The sequence below is a fragment of the Polyodon spathula genome, chromosome 4 (assembly GCF_017654505.1).
Source record: "Polyodon spathula isolate WHYD16114869_AA chromosome 4, ASM1765450v1, whole genome shotgun sequence".
NCBI classification, from domain to species: Eukaryota; Metazoa; Chordata; class Actinopteri; order Acipenseriformes; family Polyodontidae; genus Polyodon; species Polyodon spathula.
In genome coordinates, this window is record NC_054537.1 from 33,266,963 (window position 1) to 33,290,557 (window position 23,595).

Consider the following 23,595-nt stretch of genomic DNA (forward strand, 5'->3'; position numbering starts at 1 on the left):
GTTGATGTGTGAACACTGACTCCCATCTCAGACACAGAACTTTCCAGATCTCTCAAGCTCGTTGTTGGCTTCAGAGTGACATCCCAAACCAGTTTCCTGATTGCCCGGCTGCTCAATTTGGGAGGGCGACCTGATCTGGGTAGTGTCTGGGTAGTATGATGCATCATCCTGTTCTTAATGATGGACTTGACAGTGCTGAGAGGGATAATCAGTGCCTTTGACATTTTCCTGTACCCTTCTCGTGCTCTGTGCCACTCTACCACTTTATCCCTGACTTGTTTCGAAAGCTCCTTGGTCTTCATGGTTGCTTTGTTGGATCACTGTGCGTTGCAGCTTGAAAGTCTTTATATACCTGAGGGAAATTATCTACAAGTTAAATCACTTTGAGTACACACAGGCTGAAACCATTTCACTAATTGTGTGACCTTTCAAACAAATCATTTGCACCTGAGCTGATTTAGGGCTGCAGTAGCAAAGGGGTTGAATACTTATGCAGCTGAGATTAATTTGTTTTTCTCTGTAAATCTTACTTATTTATATTCTATATGCTTTTTTTTAACTTTACCAATGTGGAGTAGTTTGTGTAGATTCTACATGTAAAGTCTAATTTAAAACTGTCATGGAGTACGTTCAAGTGCCAACAAAATGTGAAAACTTTACAGGGAGGTGAATACTTCTGCAAACATACTTCTACTGTATATCATAAAATTGCTACTGGGCTGCATTGAAAAAAAAAAAGACAAAAGGATACAAAAAGGATTACTGTATATCCCAGTAGTTTTTCTATTCTGAGTGCAGGCTATTGTTCCATAAAAAAAAAAAAAAACAAGCAGTTCGCCACGTTTTAGGCCCGCTTTTCAGTCACAGATGTGAACGTGCAAAGGCACCTTAAAACACAAATGTGAACGGGGTTCCAGAACTAAATATGGGGCCCAGTAGTGTGAACGGGGTCTAAGTTTATACAGTAACATCCTGAATGTACAGTTTTGGCAGAAGTGATTTCCAATTTTTCTTTATGTTTTTCTATTTGTTCTTAGTTAAAACATGCCAACTTTGGAGGCAATCAAAATATTCATCTTGTTTTAAGTGACACTGAAGATGAACCACTCTTAAAAAATATTAAAGATTTTAGTTGTTTACCTCCTTAAAATAGAAAATGTTCAATTTTGGCCACTCATGGAGTTTCATACTTACTGTGCATGCTTGCAATCCTTTAATAATTCCTGGAACCTCAAGTGCTTGATAGAATTGTAATAGAATATTGATTGTATGGCTAGCATTTTTAGATGTATGCTGTCAATGAAGAGAATTGTGTCAGGCCCACTGTCCTACTTAAAGAAGAGATTATGAAATCTATTTTCTTATTGGCATGAGCAATGCTAGAACTGGTTAACCTTCTCTTGGGATGATAACTCATCACATCATTATTTTATTTTTTTTAGTTTCACTTTAATCCATGATTCATATTTGTCATGTAGCACGCTATAGAGCATTAGCATGGGGAACTTTTAATTCTATTTGAAGTGGAAATAAGTGTAAAAAAACAAAACAATCTAAACACGAGAAGGGGGGGGCGAGGGGTGATGTTGATGTTGCTTGTGTTAATAAGGGGTAAGAAAATTGATTTTAAAAACGTCATTATGAACAAACAGTGAGTCTAAAAGGAGTGATAATCAAGACTTGGCCAACATTATCACTAGCCCTTCTGGTTTGGTTCTGCATTTGTTCACTGTATGTACATGTTCTAATGTTGTATGATATTAAAAGTGGCATCTTAATGGGTGAAATATATTGATTAATAAAGGAAACGATCAATAATCTTATCTGTGACCTTTTTAGATTTTGCAAGGATAATCCAATAACAATTACCCTTTTTCTACCATTGCAGTTTTTGTTCAGGCCAGCAAACTGCAGCACCACATCTTTTCTGCTCACGGTCAAGAGGACAAAATCTACGACTGCTCGCAATGCCCCCAGAAGTTCTTCTTCCAGACAGAGCTACAGGTACTGTACCACTCGATGCTGAAAGGCCAGCGGATGGCTTGACTTTTCGTAACTTTGACTTGTTCAGCTTTTGGAAGCATGCTCGGTGCACACCTTCATAGTTAATATTTTAGAGTACACTTTTGACAAATCTCACAAACACAAAAGCAACATCTGTAGGATAGCTTCATCTGTTCAGTAAGTCTGGTGTGAGGTTTTCAGATCTGCATAATGCAATTGCAGACTCTGGCGGTGCTGGTCGAAAGCTATCCAACAAAGAATGGGAACTTCTGGATCACTTTAATAGTTCTTTTGATTGAGGTTAGTCCTGGCTGGATTGAACATATTTGAAAGGTAAAAAGGGGACTGCTGCTTCCCTTTTAATTCAGTATGGTTTGCTTTCATTTCCAAGAAACTATTTCAAGTAAACAATGTTGCTGGACGCTGTTTAGGATTTGTCAAGATATTTCCCACTAAAATCAAAACAATCTTGAGTGACTTCTAATCCAGAATGTGACAGGAGAGCTATTTTATGATTTATGTGAAGATAGTAACTGAACAAGAGTACTTAGATGTACTGTTCTTGTTCAGTGGCAATAGCTAATACCAAGACTGTATATCAGTATATTGTCTACATTATGTTGTAGCTCTGCCTAGATAACAATATTCCTCTACATACAGTAGCACATATAACAGCAACACTAGTCTTATACACTGTAGCACCTTAAAGCCTGGAGTGAACACTTTGAAATGATGGTCCAGAAGGTAGTAATACGTAATGGAGAAGGCTATAGCTTGAGAATGGGGTATTTATTTGTTTTTATAATTGAACCTATAGTAAAGTTGGATTGTTATTATTTGGTACACAGGTCCTACAATCTCCTGACGTGCTATAGTGTGAGAGAGAACACTTATCATGCTATTTCATGCATTCTTGATACAGAAGCAGCCAAGCCTCTTGCAGTAGGTCTTTGCATATCTGTATGATTCTACCTAAATTCCTTATCTGAAAAATGTTACTTTTAATTCATTCTTTTAGCCCTAGGAATCAGCAGTTTGTTCAAGTTAATTATGCTGAAATGCCAACCATAATATTGGTGTAACATACAGTTCCATAAAGAAAACCTTTTTTTTTGCAAGCCCAGCTTTTAATTATTTACAGCCAACTGAGGATAAAGGATGTCTCTTTTTTCTTCTTTTTTTTTGCATAAACCTAACTTTGAACTATTAACTGCCAGTAGCAAGGTTCATTCAATTGATATGGTCATTTTCTTTTTTTTTTCTTTTTTTTTTTATGTCAATGGGATGCCTAACAACACAAAGAAAATAATTTTGAAAAGGACAAAACCAACTGTCCTTTATATATATAGTTATTTTGTCATTTTATACTGGTTTGAACCTCTTGTACCTGATTTCCGTGGCCAGCCAACTCAAGACTTGAGTGGGCTGGAATTGGTCTGAATTCTCCCAGAACTCGAGTTGATGGAATACTGGAGTTGGTGAAAAAGGAGGCATTTCCATGCTTTTCCTAGTTACCCGAGTTATCTCATGAGTTGGGCAGAAAATACTAGTGAGTCAAGATGTACATTCGCTGCAGACGGTATTACAGTTAAATTGTCAGTGATTTAAAAGATAAATCAATCTCAATATTCTTTTGAATTTTTTTCACGCAGTACCTCTGGCAGACTGGCATGAAGAACAGGGAAAGAAGTGCTGGACAAGAGAAATAATGCGTCAGGTGCCAAAGTGTATATGACAGTGGCAGTTTTGCAAGCCAATTTGCTTGAAAACATAAAAAGTAGACCAAACTTTTCCATCACAAATCTGGAATTGATCTGAGGCGATCAGAAACCTAGAGGCAGTGTAAACTGCACCTGCTCCTGTAGTAGGACTGTTCTTTTTAATGTTAAGCATTTTACATGTTCTTTTTTATTTTATTTTATTACAAGGGTTTAATTAAGTAACAGCCAAAATTGTTTATGAAACAGCAACAAAATGGAAGATTGTTACTGTTGATATGTCATAGATACTACCAAAGACACCCGCCGTGCATGTATCTCAAAGTCCATAAACAAACCAAAACATTAAAATAAATTAGTTCTTCACTGTTTAAAACTGAGCTGATTTTACCAGTGCTTGCTAGTCTAACTATGTTGGTCTCCAAGTTCCTGCAGTGACATTGTGGATGCTAGTATAACAAGTTACTGTAAATGAGATACTGTTTTAGCAGACAGATTTCAAACATTTATTGAAATCTTTTTGCTTAGTGAAAAACAGCAATGCAAAAACCGTCAAAATCCCCCAAAGTAGCAAATCTGCCAACTTTAATACCAGCCAAAATGTCACATTAAGCAGTATGTTCCCGCCCTCTACAATATTTTTGATTGACATTTAGTGATGTAATTTCCTCCCAGCCTGAATTCTGACTTTAGAATTCAGGCCAGCCTGGTGAGTGAAATCAAACCAGAGAATTTGGGCTCCCTTCCGAATTGGGAGCCAACTCGAGTAATTTAAAAATATGGAAATGGAGGTGTGGGGGGCAAACTCGAGCACATACCCGGGTTATATGGTTCATGGAAATGGGGTATTTGTGGTTGTATGATGGTAATTGGTATAGATTTGTATAGACATTTGATTTGTATACCATGTATAGACATGGTAATTGGTATAGATTTGTTTAAATTATATGTATACTGTCTCTCTGGTTATTACTGATGTTGCAGCACTGTTGATTGATATTATTTATACCAATTATCCCCAAATTTGTACAAAAGATAAAAATAGAACATGTTGTCAATTCTGTATGTTATATGTTGCATTGACAGCGTTCTGTGCCTTATGCTCCTATGCATATGCTTCTTCGACATATTCTTGCAATAAATAATATCTGCAATACACAATTTTAATACACCAAGTTAGACATAGCTGGGAAACAGTTGAGTGTTCAACATACCTGAATTATGAAAGAAGCACTCTTATTTCTTCAGGAGAGGATTCAAGACTAGCAGGGGACGAGAGAAAAAAAAAGCTAGAAATTAGAACACACTTTGGCCGAGAGTCAAGCTGTTTTTTTGTGATCTAGGAGGTGAAAGATCAGCTTCAAGCTGGGGAAGTTGCCAGGCCAGGCTGAGAGGCAAGGATGATATTTTATTTATTTGGCGGTGAGATTTTGAATTCTGAAGTCCTGACAAACTCTGTGACAGGTGAAATTTCTTCCCGTGAATTGGAGCCGGTGAGGGGCAGGCCAATTCAGCCTCTGTTCTGAAAATGGACAATGGAAGGGCTTCTTTCTAATCAGCACTCAGAGGACCCCCCTGATTAAATAACTCCTGAGCCTTTCCCCTAGGCCTCCATCAGTAGGGGTCCGGAGGAGTGCAATCTAACACAGACGGACACTGAAGTGAGCTTTAAACTACTATTTTCAACTCTCCAGAGGTGCTCCTGTGTACTATAAGATAGACAGAGAGCAGATATTTTATGAGAAGCTATCAGGTGAAGAATGGAGTAAATGTTTCAGCACCTGGGCTACACTGTAGCTAAATTTATTGTACAAATGTCCATTTTTTTTTTCTTTGTCTATTTCCTGTGAAAATGAATAATAATTGGGCTTCTTCTAATCCCTAATTTCATCTTCATTTTTTTTTTCTTCACTCTTCACCAGCAGGCCCTTTTGCTTTAACCACAACTGCAGACAAATCAGAACCGTCAGTGGTGGAATATTTATAATGACAGAATGAAAAATTGGATTCATTGTCTGGCTCGTGGCCGACCAGACTGCAGAAACAGTAACTTTGCACACCACTGTTTTGAGTCTCTGAAGCTGTGCATGTTAGACTGGGGAGTTGGTGTTAGGGGAGTTGATCGTGCTTTGAGACAGCTGTTGAAATTAACTATACATACCTAAAACAGTAACAGATTGTGACTTCCTATATAAAGTAAACAGCTGACAAAAAAAAGTTATCTTTATAATGGTGTATGATTACTGTTCCCAAGTCTTCCCGTGCAGGTGCTGTGATGTAAGCACTGCTGTGTTAATTAGTTTAAGAGGAAAAATTCTTCTAACACAAAATATTATGTTATTTCTTCAGTTTAAATACTGTAAAACTAAACCCTAAATAGATGGTTTTATTGCTAACTTGCCTGTTAGTTCTGATAGCCCCATTGTATCTTTTTTATTGGAGTAATATTCAGAATATTACATGTATAACGGCCACCTTGTATGTAAAGCATATGACTGAGCTGCTACCATACCTTTTATAGTGCAAGCATAATGTACAGCACTCACAACTTGTATAGAGCTCACCAGTCAATACAACACCATGTACAGTATAATACCATATTGTAATATATAGAAGACTATTACTGTGAGCATACGGTTCATCTTGCATACAACATGCAACATGTATATAATATAAAGGGACTGCATGTTACATTCATAGAATTATAGCACTATATGTTCTGCACACTTAATTTGTTAAACTGCTCTTGATCAGTGTTCAAAAAGGGTTTTTTTCTTTCACAAATCCAGCCAATGTGACATGGTTTCAGCAAACTGTCAGTAATGTGGCAAAATCTCTGGGGTTGAAATGGAAATGGTGTTCAGAGGAAGAAAAGAGATTTTGTCTTGTGCACCTTTATTTTTTGCAGAATGTGCTAAAAAGTAGTGAATGTTTATATAATAGAGCTTTGAGAGTAGATGCATGAGGTTGACTTTTCCTAATGCGCTACAGGCAACTTGGTTTAATTGGGGAGCTTCTTTGATGGAAGGCTTTATAGACAACCTAACCTTTAATTGTGCAATAATCCGTAGCTAATACCTAGTAGTTTTAATCCATATGGTATAATGTGCCCTTGCCTTTGTTGATGGTGTGGATGGTTTGGTTGTTTTTTACCATACCAAAAACTAACCTCACGTGATCTCTTAGATTTTTGATTAGGTGTGTTGTTGGCTGTAATACCACAGGTCAGCCCTACAAAAGACTTAAATGAGGTTGAATTTACTGCTTGTGAAAGGCAGTGGCCCAGGAGGTGGAAAGCCACAGAGCAGGCGTGTCACTGGAAGTCACAGTATAGAAGCCTCTCAGTCTTTTTCTGTAGGGTAACGAGCAAGAGGGTGAGGAACAGAAGTGACAGTTAAAGGGCATCATTATTTATCTTTTTTGCAAACCTTGCTGTTTTCCATCAATAAAGGTTTACCATGATAAGTGTGTGTGGTTATTTTTCATTTTCCCATTACAATACTATGGTTCCCTTTCAATTCGAAGACGACCAACAACCATACTTTTGGGAACTGCCTGCCACAGGTCAGGTATTTATTGAGCATTTTAATGTCAAAGCTGCCGATAGGCCCCTCCAGGGAGTGACATCCTCGGTCCCACCCACCGAGAGAATAAGTAGTCACTCCACGGAGATCACGTCCTCTTTTGCTTCTCACAACCAGGTTAATATGATAGGTATAACTAAACTTTACCAGTGGCTGTGATTGAGTCTTTAAAAGAGCTCTAACTGAGTTTTCTGGAGTCCCCTGGCAATTTATTGCTGAAAGTCTGCTCTCCACTTCCGTGGAATCAGAAACTTCCCTTCTGAGGACTGAGCTAAAACACTTTTGTTTATTAAAAAAAAAAAAAAAAACTTTTCAACAGCCTACATCGCCCAGTGATCACCGTCTGCTTTTCACTAACCTAACAGTTTGCTGTGTGTGTATTGTCTTTTTCCTCTGCTCTTTGCGAACCAAAAAAAAACAAGAAGAGAGAGACGTAATCCTCCAGCGAGATCAGGTTGCAACGCGCCCACTGTTGAGTCAGCTACTCTCGGTTAGCTCGGCATGCCCACTCGCTGCACGTGGTCTAAAGCCCACCGCTTTAGCTTCTGCTGTGTTGATTGTGGTTTTTTTCTACTGTGTGAGTGAGTGTGTGTTTTCACTGCCTGCAGTAATAAAAAATAAAATTAAAAAAAATGTGTGCTTCCTCCACTGGGTCTGGTTCTACCATGACCCACTGTAGAGTAGATTCCATGGACATTTCGACCCACCCACCCCGGTGTATTGGCTGACTGTAGACTGTGCTCCTGTCCGCTGTATGCTACACGCTGCATCAGCTGTATGACTGCACGCGGTTCAGACTGCAACTGTTTGTAGGCAGTGCTCCACGCTGTTGCAAGGTACACGCTGCCTCGGTTGTGTGACTGCATGCGGTCCAGACCAGACACCCAGCCCAATACCCTTGGTGCTTTCTTACTCAATGCTCGGTGCCTCCAGTGTCTCGGCCTCGGTGCCTCTGTGCTTTGGTGTCCCAGAGCCTTGGTGCTTCAATGCCCTTCGTTCCCTGCACATTAGACATTCTGTGACTCGGTGCCCCGCCACCGACACGTCGATGATGTCTGGTTTTCACCCTTGCACGTCCTGTGGAGGGAAGCTTCTCCCATAGGACAAACATCTCTGTGTACAGTGCTTGGGCATGCAACATGCCTCCTCTGCCATAAATGACAAGATGTTCTGCCCAATATGCGCAGTCCCAGGAAAGGACTCTGCACAGGAGACTAGCAGAGTTCACAGGTGAGACTTCTTCGGTTAGATCAGCTGGACCTTCTGCGGCACTGGGAGCCCCAACCTCCCCTCTCCTCCATTTGCCCTTGAGTCCTTCACAGGACATTCCCTGTGCACAGGTTACAGCCCAACGATTTTGCAGCCACTCACGGTCTTCTTCAAGGAGCAGTAAGTGGGCGAGACACTAATGGCGCGCAGATGGCTATCTCAGGCCTAACGCCAAAGTCAGCCTTGATGGACACACCTATCTCCCCTGGCCATACATTCGTGCCAGCGGTATGGGAGTGGATGAGATGATGGCGTCTGCCTGTGACACATACTGTCATCTAATTTCCCAAAAGTATGGTTGTTGGTCGTCTTCAAATTGAAAGGGAACGATTCCCTGAAAGAGAAGACGACCAACAAACTGCAGAAGGTGGGACCGAGGACGTCACTCCCCGGTTGGGCCTATAGGCAGCTTTGACATAAAGTGCTCAGTAAGAACCTCACCTGTGGCAGGTATGGTTGTTTGTCATCTTCTCTTTCAGGGAACCGGGGTTACATCTGTCACCTTTTGTTGTGCTGTTGTTTACCATAGTTTGTCATGGTTTTAAATTTTGGTTTTGAATGCAACCATACATAGATAACCAGCATCTAGTATAGTGTTGAGGCTTGACTCAGTGGGTTAATGATAATGATATATAGTACAAAGTATTTACGAGTTCCATTAGAGCTGAAAGTGTCTACATTAAAAGCAAAACAAAACCAGAGGGGAGTCTACTGTAAAGGTTTATGATAAAAGAACCCCGGATACAAGTACTGCTCCATACTTTCTACATCATTCTTTAAGGGAAACAAGCATCATAACAGATCAAAGTTCTGTCAAAAACGGTAGTATAAAAGTAATTTCATTTATTTTCTGAAGAACGGAAAAATTAGACCCACCGTGTCACTGTTTAAAGCATATCTGTTGTCTTGAGGGAACCTTGACAAATACTTTTCAACGGCTTTGAGGAATGCTTGCACTAACTGTCTTTCCGTCGTGATGTCACACTCCTATTATAACTATATCTTCAGAACTACTAATCAATGTGATAACAATTAATATGGTTCATAAGAATATCACAATCATGGCAACCTATTTTGTCTGAGTTATTGGCTCTTGACCAGGCTATATTTATGTAAGAAGTTAGTTAACACACAGTGAATCTAGGTATTTCTTTACTATACTGCCACTTAATGTGATGGCTATAGATTTATAGGCATTATTTTAAAAGTGTTAGTCCAGTGATTTAAAAGGAATTTTCAGGATCTACTTACTCATTTTCCACTTCATCTGATTTAGCATGTGTGTCGTCGTCTTCTTCTTCTTCTTCTTCTTCTTCTTCTTCTTCTTCTTCTTCTTCTTCTTCTTCTTCTTCTTCGAAAAGGATACACGGTTCCATATCATGTTGTTCCATTAAGTTTTAGATTAAGTTCTTAATTGTCTTGAGATAAAAAATAAAATTTAAATAAAAAAATACATATATTTCTGGTTGTCTGATAGCTAATAGCCTTTTGTCATGCTGTAGTTGTATTTACTGCATCAAGTCCAAATAGATTCCATGGCTTCTGCTACCCTCTCCTGTGTCAGTCTTGATAGCCTGCAGCCATACTTTTTTAATTCTGATTTCATTAGATCTCAGAAACTATTCTGGGTTGGACCTCCCAGGAATGCCAAGGGCCTGATTCAATAAGCGTTTATTCAATTTTGCAATATTTCTGTAAAAGGAAAAACAATCTTGCTAAGATTACAGAACTAGCAAGAAACAGCTAAGAGCTCTGACATTAGCATTCTGTTATTTCTTGTTTTAAAGTTTTGTAACATTAACATTTTGCTCTTCCTTCTAGAACAAAAAATGTGCAAACTGATCACCGCAGGAGAAATTATTGGGAGTTGAAAGAGAGCGATCTTCCATATGGCCCAAAACTCATCCAATCCCCAGAAAAACAGTACAGACTTCAACTCTGATAAGATAACGGATGGTCTGGCAATTTAGGAATATAGATGTTAGAAATGAACAGTTGCACACAGTCAATTAATATCGTATTAATGTCTGATGGATTGGATTTGTGGGCTATGTCTGAACTACCCCTCAGGTGACTGATATACAGTAGTGCATGTTCTTGACATGTAATGGATACACACTGCTAAAAAAAATCATGATTTTATGTTCTGTTTAGTGATGATGGGCAACCAGTCAGATCTGGGAAGCAGTCACAAGGAACAGCCCCAATGTAATGATTCTGTGGGCCATTCTGGAGAACCTCCCTTTCTAATTCTTATCACTCAGGAACAATTAAAACATCTTGTTTATTCGTCAAGTCAAATCAGTGCCATCCTGGCTGCCGTCTACCCTATTGACAGTTCAGTGTATTTATGTAGTCAAAGCTTTATAGAAATGCTTCTCATTATGGCAGTCTCAAAAGCACAGATGTATATTGCAGTAATTACTGAACAGAAATAGATTCTGTATCGTGTCTGACAAGACATTGTAATACTGCAACAGCTTGTAGAACAGGTAGCCTTTAAAGTTCTGCTTAAATATTTTCTCATATGAGATGCTTAATCAGAGAAGCAGAAGCAGAATGTCCATACAAGCAGTAGAAAGTGAATATTACTTTACCACAGCCATTTTAGCAAGTCTTGTTAGACCGATTCTCATTGAGTAAAAAAAAAAAAAAACATGTCTGCTGAGAGAGATGTATGTGCTTGTGGGTGGAAATGCCTTTGCTGTTTCAATATTTCTGCTTTGAATTAGGGGTCAGAGAAGTTATTTACATCATTCCTTATTAGAGTTAAAAAAAATATTAGAGTGTAGATTGTTCAGACAAAAAGGATAAAGCAGGCTAGTTTTGGGGTTTCAAGTCATGCTGGCTTGGGGATGATTTTTCTTTGTAATGGGGTGGCCAGCTCCTCCCTGAGGAGATAAATAAGGGTTGGAGCTGCCCTTTACTAGTTAAGCAAAAGCACCCTGCTGATCCAGGGGCATGCATTAGGAAGCCAAGGCTGTGGGTGAACTTAAGGTTGCTCCTGCCTAGTTTTACCCAGCAGATGCCTTCATTAGACAGTGGTGCTTAGAGAAGTCCTATGGCAGCGGTAGTATATATATATATATATATATATATATATATATATATATATATATATATATATATATATATATATATATATATATATATATATATATATAAGGAGGTGAAGGTCCCTATATTTGAAAAAAAATGCTAACATTGAGTTGGCTTTGATATAACATATGAGTTCTGCTGCTAATCAATGGCTCCAATAATAAAGATAAAACTATGTGTGTTGAGAATAAATCCAACAGTTATAATTATACTGTCTGAGATTTTTTAATCAGCTTTACAACATATTCATATTGTGTTTTTTGTTGTTTGTTTGTTTGATTGATAGTTTTTCTAAAGAATGTGGCCCAATGTTGATCATTCCCTAGTATTACAAAGTCATTTTTTTCAAGAATTATCTGTTTGTGTTTGTATACATAGGGGAATTCATGTGCCAGCTACGCTGCATACAGACGATAGAGACTGGCACTGAATATGTTAGGATTGTGCTATAGCATTCATACGTGAACCTTGTGATATAATTAGAAGTGTATTCTTAGCAACACAGGAATAAAGAGGGCTGGAGGAATAGTATACAGTGCAGCTGTATTGTGTGAGTGACAGCAGGCTATTCTGATGCTGGTAACTCAATCATCCCTTAGTTGCTTAGCATTTGCAGCACATGAAGGACACCTGATTATTAAAACCATTAAAGTGCCTGGGCTTTAGGTGCATTTTGTGAAGGACACAAAAGGGTGTATAGTGGAAACCACTTAACAGGAATGCCGGGGTTGGGACAAAAGCCTGCATTTTTTAACAAAAGCTTTCAAAACACCAAGGCCTTTTTTATTTAATGTACATTCAGGCAAACTCAATAAAGACATAATTGAATGGGGTTTACTTGCTTAAAAGAGTCACTTGGCAAGTTAGCAACTTAATTTAGCTAGAATCAATACATTGTCAGGATGCCTCAAGAAAATGACTACAAAAGATTTATCTGAAGAATGGCATAATTATTCCTTATGAAGGAATGCCCATCCCCGTACACACACACAAACACAGACTGCCAAACAAACCCTTTGGACTTTCCTCTGTCTAAAAACTCAAGACTGCTTCTTTTCAAAGGATTTGAAATCAAAACAAAATAACAACATCCCCACTCAGTTGTTCTTAATGAGCTTTTCCCTTGACATATTTGTTTTATCTGGCTGAATTGGCAATTTGTTCCTAGGCCCAGGCCCAAAGTCTTTCCTTTCTTTTCAAAAACAACAGTAAAGCCAAATTCTAACCCTCACAATGTCCAGAATGTACCTGTTTGTTTCAGTATCCCATACAGTAATTCGCCTTACATGGGAAGCCGATGGGTACATATTAATCACAGTATACAGTATAGCTAGCGGATCTCAAGGGTTACACTTCAAGTGAGATGGTCAGTTTCCAAGGAGACAGAGCCAGCAGTAACAAAATAAAAGGCAATCAATGTGTTTTACTCTGTTCTGGTAACCATTGGCTGTCTAGAAGCTCAACAGTTTGAATGAATCCCCAGTAGACAACCAAGCTGTCTGTCCCAGAATATCCATTTAGAAAGGCCAGGCTTCATATACCATCAACCAAAAGCCTAACTTTGTCTCTGTTTGTAGGATAAGATCTAAAACATATCTATTCCTATACAAGTTTACCTTGGTCAGAGTATAACAAAGGGTAGTAAAGCAAAGTAATAACTTAGTAAAGTTATGGCAAAGCACAAGCAAGCATGGTAAATCATAAGTATGTACAAGGAGGTTACAGTCTTATAAGCAGATGATATGACAGTGAATTTTAAAGTTAAATCAAAACATTAAGAATAAATGCTTTAAAAAAAGTATTTCAACTTCATAAAAAGGTAGGGAGAATCAAAATGCCATTTCTCTTGTTGTTTACTCTTTAATGTAAATATATTCAGCATGACTCTAATTAAGTGGTTCAAGTGGATGTGGATGTATGCTTCTTTTTTGCAGTCAAACAACCATCTTGCTCTTCTCAGCCATGGTTGTAGTATGCCTTAATTAAAGTCTTGACTGATGACTCAAAATTAATTTTGGTTACTGAGTTCCTGCGCACGGAATGCAAAGCAGCTTAATAAAGAGTCGTTATTTTTCTAAATAGTAATGGCTGAACACTCAATCCATTATTGAGGGTTTTGGAAATATCTTCTGTAGAAACCACCACCACCAGCCATTAATACTGTGGTGAACTTTTAGAAGGGAAGATGTATAAATGCAGTAGAGTATGTGTACCACTGGTGTGACAATGTCGAACAATATTTTGGTAGCAAGTGGCGTGTTACCCTGGAAGACATGTGCATGGTGAGATTGAACTGTGCTTTAGCATAACGAGGTTTGCTTAAAAAAGGATTACATTGATCATCAAAGCATTATGCCCGATAAGTCATTTGTGACATGTTGAAGTATTTATTCAGCCCAATCTGAGAAAGACTGCACATTTGAACAAGTGAAACTCTAGAGGGTTAGTTAAAATTCTCATTAAAGGTTACACTGTTGGATTTTTTGGACAATCAATAAAGCTCCAGTAATTTTGGGTTGGTAACTTGTTTTTTTTTCTCATAAGTGTTACCAGCTGTTTAGTACCAGATGTAATCTCTTTCAGTGATGTACTGAAACGTGGGAGCGTACGAGAAACTGAGTCATGCCACAGTTTAAACTGCACGACATCGCCGTTTTAGCTGCAGCAACTGCAAAACAGTGTTACCATTGATGTTTTTTTTATTTTTATTTTTGTTCTCTCTAATTTAAAAAAAAAAAAACCTTTAAACATCAACACACATTTTTTTTCAAACATTGAGCTTGTAAATTTGTATCTGTAATCTTAAATGTGCAGTATAAAATGATAAAAGCTTGCCTTTTATCAATAGTTTAGATGGTTTCCAGGCAGCCTTGTGTGGAAGCTATGAGTCAAATATGAGCCCAAATGGTACCAGAATTGCATTCTTTGGATAACATATTGGTGTCATTATTGAAGCAACAGAATGACTGAGAAAATGTAAAGGAGGCAGCTAACTGTGTTTGGTAGTGTTTGAACAACAGTAGATAGATGGTGTTTTAATGTGTTTTCAATGTCATTTGATTTCCTTATTTTAATATCAGGTAAGCTTGTGCTCTGCGAGGGTAAACTTGTGCTTACAACATTGCAGACATGGTATTGTAGTTTTGAAGACAAATTTGGATAAAAGGGAGTCTACAGAAAGATAAAAAAAAACTGAAAGAGCACAGAGTTGATAATGAATAGTTTGACACCCATAGTCTCCTGTAGTAATGAAGTATCTCCACCATAAGTTTCATGCACCTCACAAATGTCATATCAATATAATACTAAATATCATTTTTGGGGGGATATTCTTCTTAGATATTGATAACAATTGATATGAAATTAGAATTATCAGTTATTCTTAACTGATAATTCTATATAATAAAATATAACTCTTTATTAGCTTTTTTGGACAAAGCATTTAAAGGATGTACCTGTATGCATTGTCATTGGTAACTTCTGCAGTGAACTGATAGGCAAAGACTACAAGTTAATTCTAGGAGGGGGTTTTATTGATAGGACTAGATTTAACTACAGTAGCCGATTGCTTCTGCCCGATTGCTTCGAGTCACTGGCAAAAACTTGTAACACATACCCTGTATAGTAGCTGTGAAAGGCTTTTGAAATAGAGGGGAAGGTGGGGATTTCAGTACTGTAGTCCCAGAGTGGCTTAGAGTGTCATTCCTCACTTTATGGAGACATGTCATTGAACTGGGGAAAGATGCATGACTTGAAAATGGAGCAAGAGGGGCTGTATACCCACACATATTTCTTTCGCACTTTCAGACAGCATCCCTCACTGGCGTGCAGGTGTGAGGGAACAGGAGCGCTAGGTTCTCAGTAGTCGCCAAACTGCATTAAATTAAGATGTCTAACACTGAGCACATGGTCAGTCTTTAAAGGTGAGCACTTACATGTCTCTGCTTACCATACATGTCACCGAGTACAAGGTGCATGTCCGACATTAAGAGGTGTCGGGTATAAAAACAATACAATAAAATCTCACACACATACATTTATAGTGCTCAATGCATTTTAAATGTAAATCTTTGCACTGAAATAACACTAATGTGTTTTGGGTAGGCTACACATTACATTAGGTAAAAATATAAATCTGTACAGTAGGCCTGTATAGTATACAGTACAGTTGTAAAATCAGATGAATCCCTAGTGCACATTCTTTTTACTTTAGCCTACCGGTAAATAAATCATGCCGCTGCATTGTACACATTGGTTTTAGCATTTTTTCATTATTATTATTATTTTTTTTTTATTTTTTTTTAACTTGGCCTTAAATCATCTGTGTTTTATAGATTACATGTGAACACTTTGGTTTTAGCATTTTTTATTATTATTATTATTATTATTATTATTATTATTATTATTATTATTATTATTATTTTTTTTTTTAAACTTGGCCTACTTGGTAGCCTAGACAATTGACACAAAATAGATAATGATCCTAAACAGATGCTCAGAATGAGCTGGAGGGGTTAGTGGCACACGTTCAGTCTATTGCTGCCATTATGCTGGGGAAACCAGAAATGTCAGAAATTTGTTTTCAAAGCTTTTAAGTACACCCTGCCTTTAGTGAAAATTAAGTACTTGGGTGTTCGCCTGAAAAATACATTGGCGCACAACTGCTAACTCACGAGAAAAAAGCGCACTGGGAAATGCCAGCAACAATTGTGATTGTTTAAAACAACTACACTAAAAAAGTTCTTAACAAATTGATACTATTGTAAGTGTCGCAATTGCACATCTCAGTGTAATATTTGAGAACCTTCACTATACTATCTCTGCCCCCTTTTTGTGACTTTATGCAGGAGTTACATATTCACCTATTCTTGAACCACAAAGAAAAACTGATGCCTCAAAGCATTCCCTAAAAAGTCGCAAATAGCATTATGCTTGTTTAGAACATTTCACCCATGACTTCTGACTCGTTTGCAGCTGGTTTGAAGCTATTGCGACAGGCACAACACTTTAGTACATCTACCCCTTAGTGCTTCTAATATACTGTAGGATTTCAAAGCCATTTTTAAAATAGTTAATCAGCAAACAAGACTAACTGAAAACCACATTAAAATAGCCAACTTAGTTTATAAACTAATAGGCAGTGAATCAAAACCAGAGAAATTAAACAAGTGTGGATCACAATGGAGGAGTCAGGATTGAAATCTGCCAGCCTAGGTCTCCTGTCTGCCTGCCTGGATGAAATGCTACAGAAAACATTTTAATGCTGCCCTTGAAAATGCCTTCACTGAGAAATTCTTCTGATGTTTGGGGAGAAGGTAGAATGCTGTACATGTTAGCCAGGTCCCAAAGTGTTTTATTTTGTACTCTAATAGCTGTTACGATCCTACATTATATCCAAGGAGTCATTTTCCTTGGGGTTTCCTTGCTCGCTTTGTGTCAATATTCTGGCATTTTAAGTCACATACTGTATATACTTCTGGGAACCGCTCAGGAGCTAGCCAGACTCGTAATGGTCTGCATTCATTAACGCTGCAGCTTCGGTCCCACCATTGCTCACAACAGGGATGCCTCCAGGGTCCTGGGGACCCTCCCGGACACACTTAAAGAACCTTTATGTTCAAGTAGGCAAAAGATAAAAATGCAGAACTAGCAGGCATATCTGAAGTCAGCTCTGCGCCCATGCACACAGATAACCTTAGTGGGTCGGAGATCTATGCAGGTCAAAAGACTTATTATTCTGCCTGTCGGAAACAAATTGCCTTGCTAAAAAGAATCCTGCCATGGTGTTTAAATGGTTGATGGTAATGTGGAATTTTGTGGCCTGCTGGGATCTGTGTTCTAGCTGCAATACATAGAGGTGACATGAATGAAGGAGACTGCTTGAAGGCCTTCTTAAAAAGAAAACAAATATCAATACTAAACTCCTAGAGGGAGGAGAAATCTCAAGGTGCAGTGCTATAGATTTTAGCTGCTTACCCTCTGACTGATACAAGTCCCTCGTGGAGCTATTTGGATAAACAGGTCCGTAACAGGTTAGGCAATAATACTTTTATTAGCGTTGTAATTCTAAGACGGGTTTTAAAGTGAGCACGACTAGGAATGTATTTTGCATTTAAAGTATTTTCATAATCACTACAAAGGTTACCTAATTTTCCTCCCTGGGGAATCCAGTAGCACCACCCCTTGCTCATAAACAGTGCCCCACTTGTTTGAAACGTTTAGTGATTTTTATTAGATTGTATATCATTATATACTTTTGTTGCGACTTTCTCTGTTATGTGGAATGAATAAATTGACAAACCAAAACAAAAATGTAATAAACAAGAACCAAAACGGTGAGTTTTTTCCCTTTCATTTTACAGTGCAATTTCCACGTTTGTTTTAGTTGAAGTGTTTAAAGTTACATTTCAGTTTCCATTTGCTTGTTTAGCAAAAAAAAAAGGCACAAGTAAACCTCCTGTTATTACTCTATGAAAATGTGTCAATATGGCTACTGTTTACTGTGAAGAAATGGCAATGGCAAGGAATGAATAATACGTTTTAAAAAATAAATAAATACAATGTGGTGTCAACTTTATGTACTATTTATTTCGGGAATAAGCAAAACAACGTTTTACTTGAACTGCTATTTGGCATCCTTTGTTTTGTAGTTACTTCACTGGGGTAAAATAAGGCCACACAACTTATTCTTTACTCCTGGGATTGTTTATACTGTCTGCCTGATTTCTGAGCAATATAATGGCTTTAATTACTTTTTGAAAACTAATGAATATTCGAACGAATATTTAAATTATGAAATTATGAGTGAATATCCAAACATGACAATCCTGTGTTTGTCCCAGCACACTAATATATATATATATATATATATATATATATATATATATATATATATATATATATATATATATATATATATATATATATATAAGCGATAGAGCCCATCAGTGCAGTAGATGGTAGATGGTAGATGGTAGATGACCGCGACTGGAGTTATGCGTCCTTAGCCAAGGGTGAGGGCGCTAACGAAAGTCAAGGTCATCTACCACATGGTAGAGCCCGCATCAAGAGGGCTCTAGCACTATTAGAAAATTATTTATTTCTTTATTTGCTCTTTAAAAAAATATTTAAAACCTATATTTGCCATGAACTTCTGATATTTCACCATTTAACATTCCGCTGAGGAAAATAGTCCCTAACATAATTAGAATAGAAAAACAACATACACATAGAGAAAACATTATTATTATTATTATTATTATTATTATTATTATTATTATTATTATTATTATTATTATTTGCTAACATACTTATTTATTGGGGTCTTACTCTTTCTTATTATAATTTATCTGGACATGTACAATTATTGAATAGTCCGTGTAGTATTGAGTTTTTTTTATGTTATCAGATTAGTTGTTTTTAGAATGTTCGGGAAATAAAAAAAGCCAGTTTGATGAACGTTAATTATGCCGCGGCCTAACTAAAATTTTTAAATTAAGTTTGAATTTGTGAAGTTTGCAAAGGTTGCCCGTAGATACATTTTAGATCTGGAGGCGATCTAGACCTTCACTAACGACAAAGTTTTATGATATATATATATATAGATATATATATATATATATATATAATATATACACACAGTACAAGAATGTTACCTTTTTTCACTCAAATTAATTTGGTAAAATATAATTGTATTTGGTATCATTTGCAATTGATTGAGAAATCGCAGTATTGCATGTAATATAGTTTCAGGTAGTCTTTGCTACTATCTGTTGTTTAAAGTAACTGGCACACTTGGTACAGGTTCTTTCTTGCACCCAAAGGGTTGTTGGTTTGATTCCATTCTATTCAGATACACTTTCTTGTGACTAATTATTGTGGTAAAGATGTTCCCCTTCTGTTGCACCATAAAAACAAAGTTCTGTTTGGTTTGTTTGTGGTCAGAAAAGATTTCAGGTCACCCACAATGGAAACACTGTTAATACAGCCAGTACCTACAAGTTTCAAATAACTGAAAAACATTTCCTCAAGATTATTACATTTCTGAATGAAGTAACTATTAAATCATTCAGTTAGAGTCTGATGAACATACTGTAAGAGAAGGGGACACTGGGGCACATTGTCAAAGCATTTCCCTTGAAAAGGTTTTGCCATTTTAACACTGTTATGCTATACGTTTATCATGTCTTGCCATTTCTTGATATGCTTTACCATACCGCTCTTAACTTTACAGTGCTTATATATGATGTTCCCTGCTTTCACTGTGCTTTATTACACTCTACACTGTGCTTTTACAATGGCAAACTTTTACAAGGGGTACCCAAGTCTTTAATGAACTCTAACCCCTAATAATATAATTCAGGGTCGCTTAATGACTGAAGGTGTGTGTTACTTATTTTGTAATATTAACTTGGTTTATTATTGCTTCACATTTTCTTGGTGTCAGACATCCAGTTCTTTGTCAAAGTAAGTGAAGCGTATTCAAGCTCAATGATAATTATTTTTATTTGAATTGAAATTGATTTTTCTTTCTCGTTTTCTTCTTTTTTGCTACAGAACCATTCGATGAGTCAGCACAGCAGTTAGTGTGGAAGACATCATCCGCTCTGAGAAAGGTTGCGCGAAATAAAAATAAAAAAATCTTGGATCTCTTACTCTTACTCTTTGCACGGAACTATCATTACAAATGTATATGATAATGGAAACATTGTATTGTAAGAAAAAAAAAAAAAATCATCTAAAAAAAATACATTGGACGTTTATGTATTTTAATTTTTAAGCACCAGACTGACATAATGTAAATATAGTATTTCACATGTGTTGTTACTACTCCAGCTGCCAGTCACTAAAGTGGTCTCATACTACCCAGGATACAGACCCTATTCCAAAGAATTGCATCACAAATAAAGGGAAGGGGATCCGCATGTTCAGGAAGGATGTTTCAACAAACTTGTATAAGGACTTGTCATTGGCGTGGAAAAGAAGACTGCCAAGATTCTTATAGCAAAGTGTATTGCAGTTGGGTATTGACCATATTGCTATTGTTTCAGTGCAAATTTTTTTAATGTTCTCCAGATATAACATAAAGAAGAGCTGCTCCAGACCACCCCCACAAATAAGGACTGTTGTCAAGCATAAATCTCATTGTTACTGAAGAGTGACCTGATCTAAATGAACGTGGTCTGAATGATTTGGTCTAACCATGTGCAGCATAACGGCTAGCACTCCTGTGTATGCAGTAGTTGTAAGGTAGATTGGAAACACAGCTTTTCTTCTGGAAACTGTCAGAAGCTTAAGCCTTCTGTAATATTTTCAGCACAGCCAAATCTCAAGTCGATTAAACTAACCTGTATGCTACTGTTATTAATGTTTACTTTGCAGCCTGAACCTGGAGATTACTGGAATTGTTTTTGCAATAGGAAATAAATCCAATTTACCTTTAGGTACTGGAGTCAGTATTCTATTCATTTCTTACATGTAATTACAATAGATAAATCTCTTTCATGTTCCAATCAGATTCTGGTAAACAGCCCAAGTCACATGGATTGCCTCAAATAAGCTCTCAGCAAATATGATATGATGAACCATCATTTAGGGTTATCTCAAATACAATTTTAAATACTTCATATCAGTCAGATTTGATATATTTCATATATTGACAGTTTGGTGAATTATTATTCATATGGATCTTCACCAGGGACTCCATGGGGAGCTTTGCATCAGCTCCTCACCACGCTACAGCAGACCTACTGGCCCCTTGAGCTCAAAGTGGAAGCCTGCAGGGCCGGCCTTGGTTTCCTGGGTGTAAAGAGGCAATAGGCTTGGCTGTGAGATCGGAGAATGCCCGCTGACCTGCAGTTCTCTTGAAGTGTTGTGGGGATTGTTGTGATCCATTCTGGAAAATTACAGGGGTAAAATAATTGGATACACTAAATGTATGTGACAATTTGTCATAATCTGGGTTTACGTATAGAAAAAACCTGGTTGTCTGTCCATGTTTCATAGTTACATTACCAAAAGGAAAAACAACAAGAGAAAACAAAAAATAAAGTTTTAAATTAAAAACTACAAATAAAAGTTTGTCTCACAGCCTCTGCTATGCCGCAAGGCGCAAGACTTAATTACAGTCCGGTCTCCCCTTACTAGAATTATACCAGAGTTGCCCACGCTTTTCCCCCAGAGCTAACTACTTGTGTCCATCCCAGCTACCATCCTCTTGTCGGTCTGGGTACGTGGAATTGTATTTCTTTTCTTTCTCTGTTTCCCTTGTTGACTTTTGTTTTCTCTGTGCGTACCCCTCAACCTCTGGTAGGTTCTCTTTTGTTTTTTATTCGGTTTCCCCGAACCAGACTCCGGGTGGTTTTTCTCCTGAACAGGCAAGACAGAGGGAATATTTTTATTGGCCGATCGCCCAATAAAAATTTTCCAATTTCAAAAGCCTTTTTTATGAAGCATTTCATTTGTGCTTGCATTGCACCTAAATACTTGTATTTTAGTTATTTCACTTGAGAAACAGAAGGGGCATCCAGGCTTTAATAGTGTGAGCTAAGTGGACAGGTTAAAACAATAAAATTCAGATAACAGGTAAGGGGATATTTATCCAAGTAAGTGATTCAAACTTCAGACAGTGCACAGTGTAGGGTGAGAGGGCCCAAATAGAAGTTTAGCACAAATAGAAAAGTATGTTCAGAGAAGAAGATGCAAAGTGTTTTTTTTACACAGTTATGAATACATGGAGTAGCATACATGGTGAACTAGTATAATCTAAGACATTTATAATCTGCTTTATGGAACTAGATTCCATTAGAAGGGACAAATGGTGTGCTAACAATGGCAAGCCTCAATAGGAGCTATTCTAATTTCCACCATTTCTTATAGGGTTACAGGAAGACAAACTTCTGCATGAGGGAATATCAGTACAAGTAGACGTGAACAGGCTGGGACTAAGTGTTGATATAACCCATACACAGATGCTCCCATAAGTAAATTAGATATAGCCTCCTGTCTCCAATCCCTCATGTCTCCTTATATCCTTACCAGTCATCCTCTAGTGGCCAACTTGTTATGCCTTCTCTTCACTCCTTTCTCCCGCGCTCGCTCCTTCTCTTCCCTCATCCCCCTGTGGTGGAACCAGCTACCGGTTATCCTCAGGACTGCTCAGTGGCATCTCACTTTGGCATCTTCTCAGAACACACTTATTCAATCTTTATTTGTAAATTCCTATATTCCTATATTGTATATATGTGTTTGCTTTTCATTTTTATTGCTTGGAATGTATATACTTTTATATTTTGTTAATTTTTCTGTAAGTTGCTTTGAAAAATGTCTTAAATAACTTAAGAATAATAATAATAATAATAATAAATAATAATAATAATAATAATAATAATAATAATAATACACAAATTAAAAAGAGGGTAAAGGTTGAAGAATAGAATTCCAATAAGTCAGGAGGTAGGTGGCCGATTGTGATGTCACCATATTGAATGAGCTTGGAACAGAATTTTGAGGTGCCTCAGGTATCAACTGTACCAATATTGAGAATGAAGCATGGTAAAACTCAACATTGTATAGTTTGTGTCATAAATTGGGTTTATTTATAATGTGTCGTGGCATACAGTTGCCGAAACGTAGGATAAAAGATCCTCAGTAGTTTACATAAATACTATTAAATACTTGTAAACAAGACTTACCCTAGAAGCTATTTCATTTAGCTAATCTTAGATAACTTGTTCCTTTTCTAAAGATATGATGTAAGTAGCTTTAATAGGGAATCAACCATTGCACAATTAATAAAAACTTTTTACAACTCAAATACAGAAGAGACCATTTAAGTCGCTGGTCCAAGGTAAGTTAACACAAAACAAAATAACCCACCTCAGCTGGTGTATACAGTGTGTGAAAAAGCATCCCAATAGAGG

The 23,595-nt window shown here is 37.3% G+C and overlaps 1 protein-coding gene across 5 annotated transcripts in view; it reads left to right on the plus strand.

Moving 5' to 3' along the window:
* The window catches only part of LOC121314439 (zinc finger protein 521-like), a 186,140-nt gene extending 165,024 nt beyond the window's left edge, over positions 1 to 21,116 (plus strand). For all 5 annotated transcript variants that reach the window (XM_041247715.1, XM_041247718.1, XM_041247717.1 and 2 more), the window contains 2 exons: positions 1,889 to 2,004; positions 20,231 to 21,116. In XM_041247715.1, the coding sequence (XP_041103649.1) occupies positions 1,889 to 2,004; positions 20,231 to 20,260 (146 nt within the window). In that variant the 3' untranslated portion in view covers positions 20,261 to 21,116. The remainder of the gene's footprint in view (positions 1 to 1,888; positions 2,005 to 20,230) is intronic.
* The last annotated feature ends 2,479 nt before the right edge of the window (positions 21,117 to 23,595 follow it).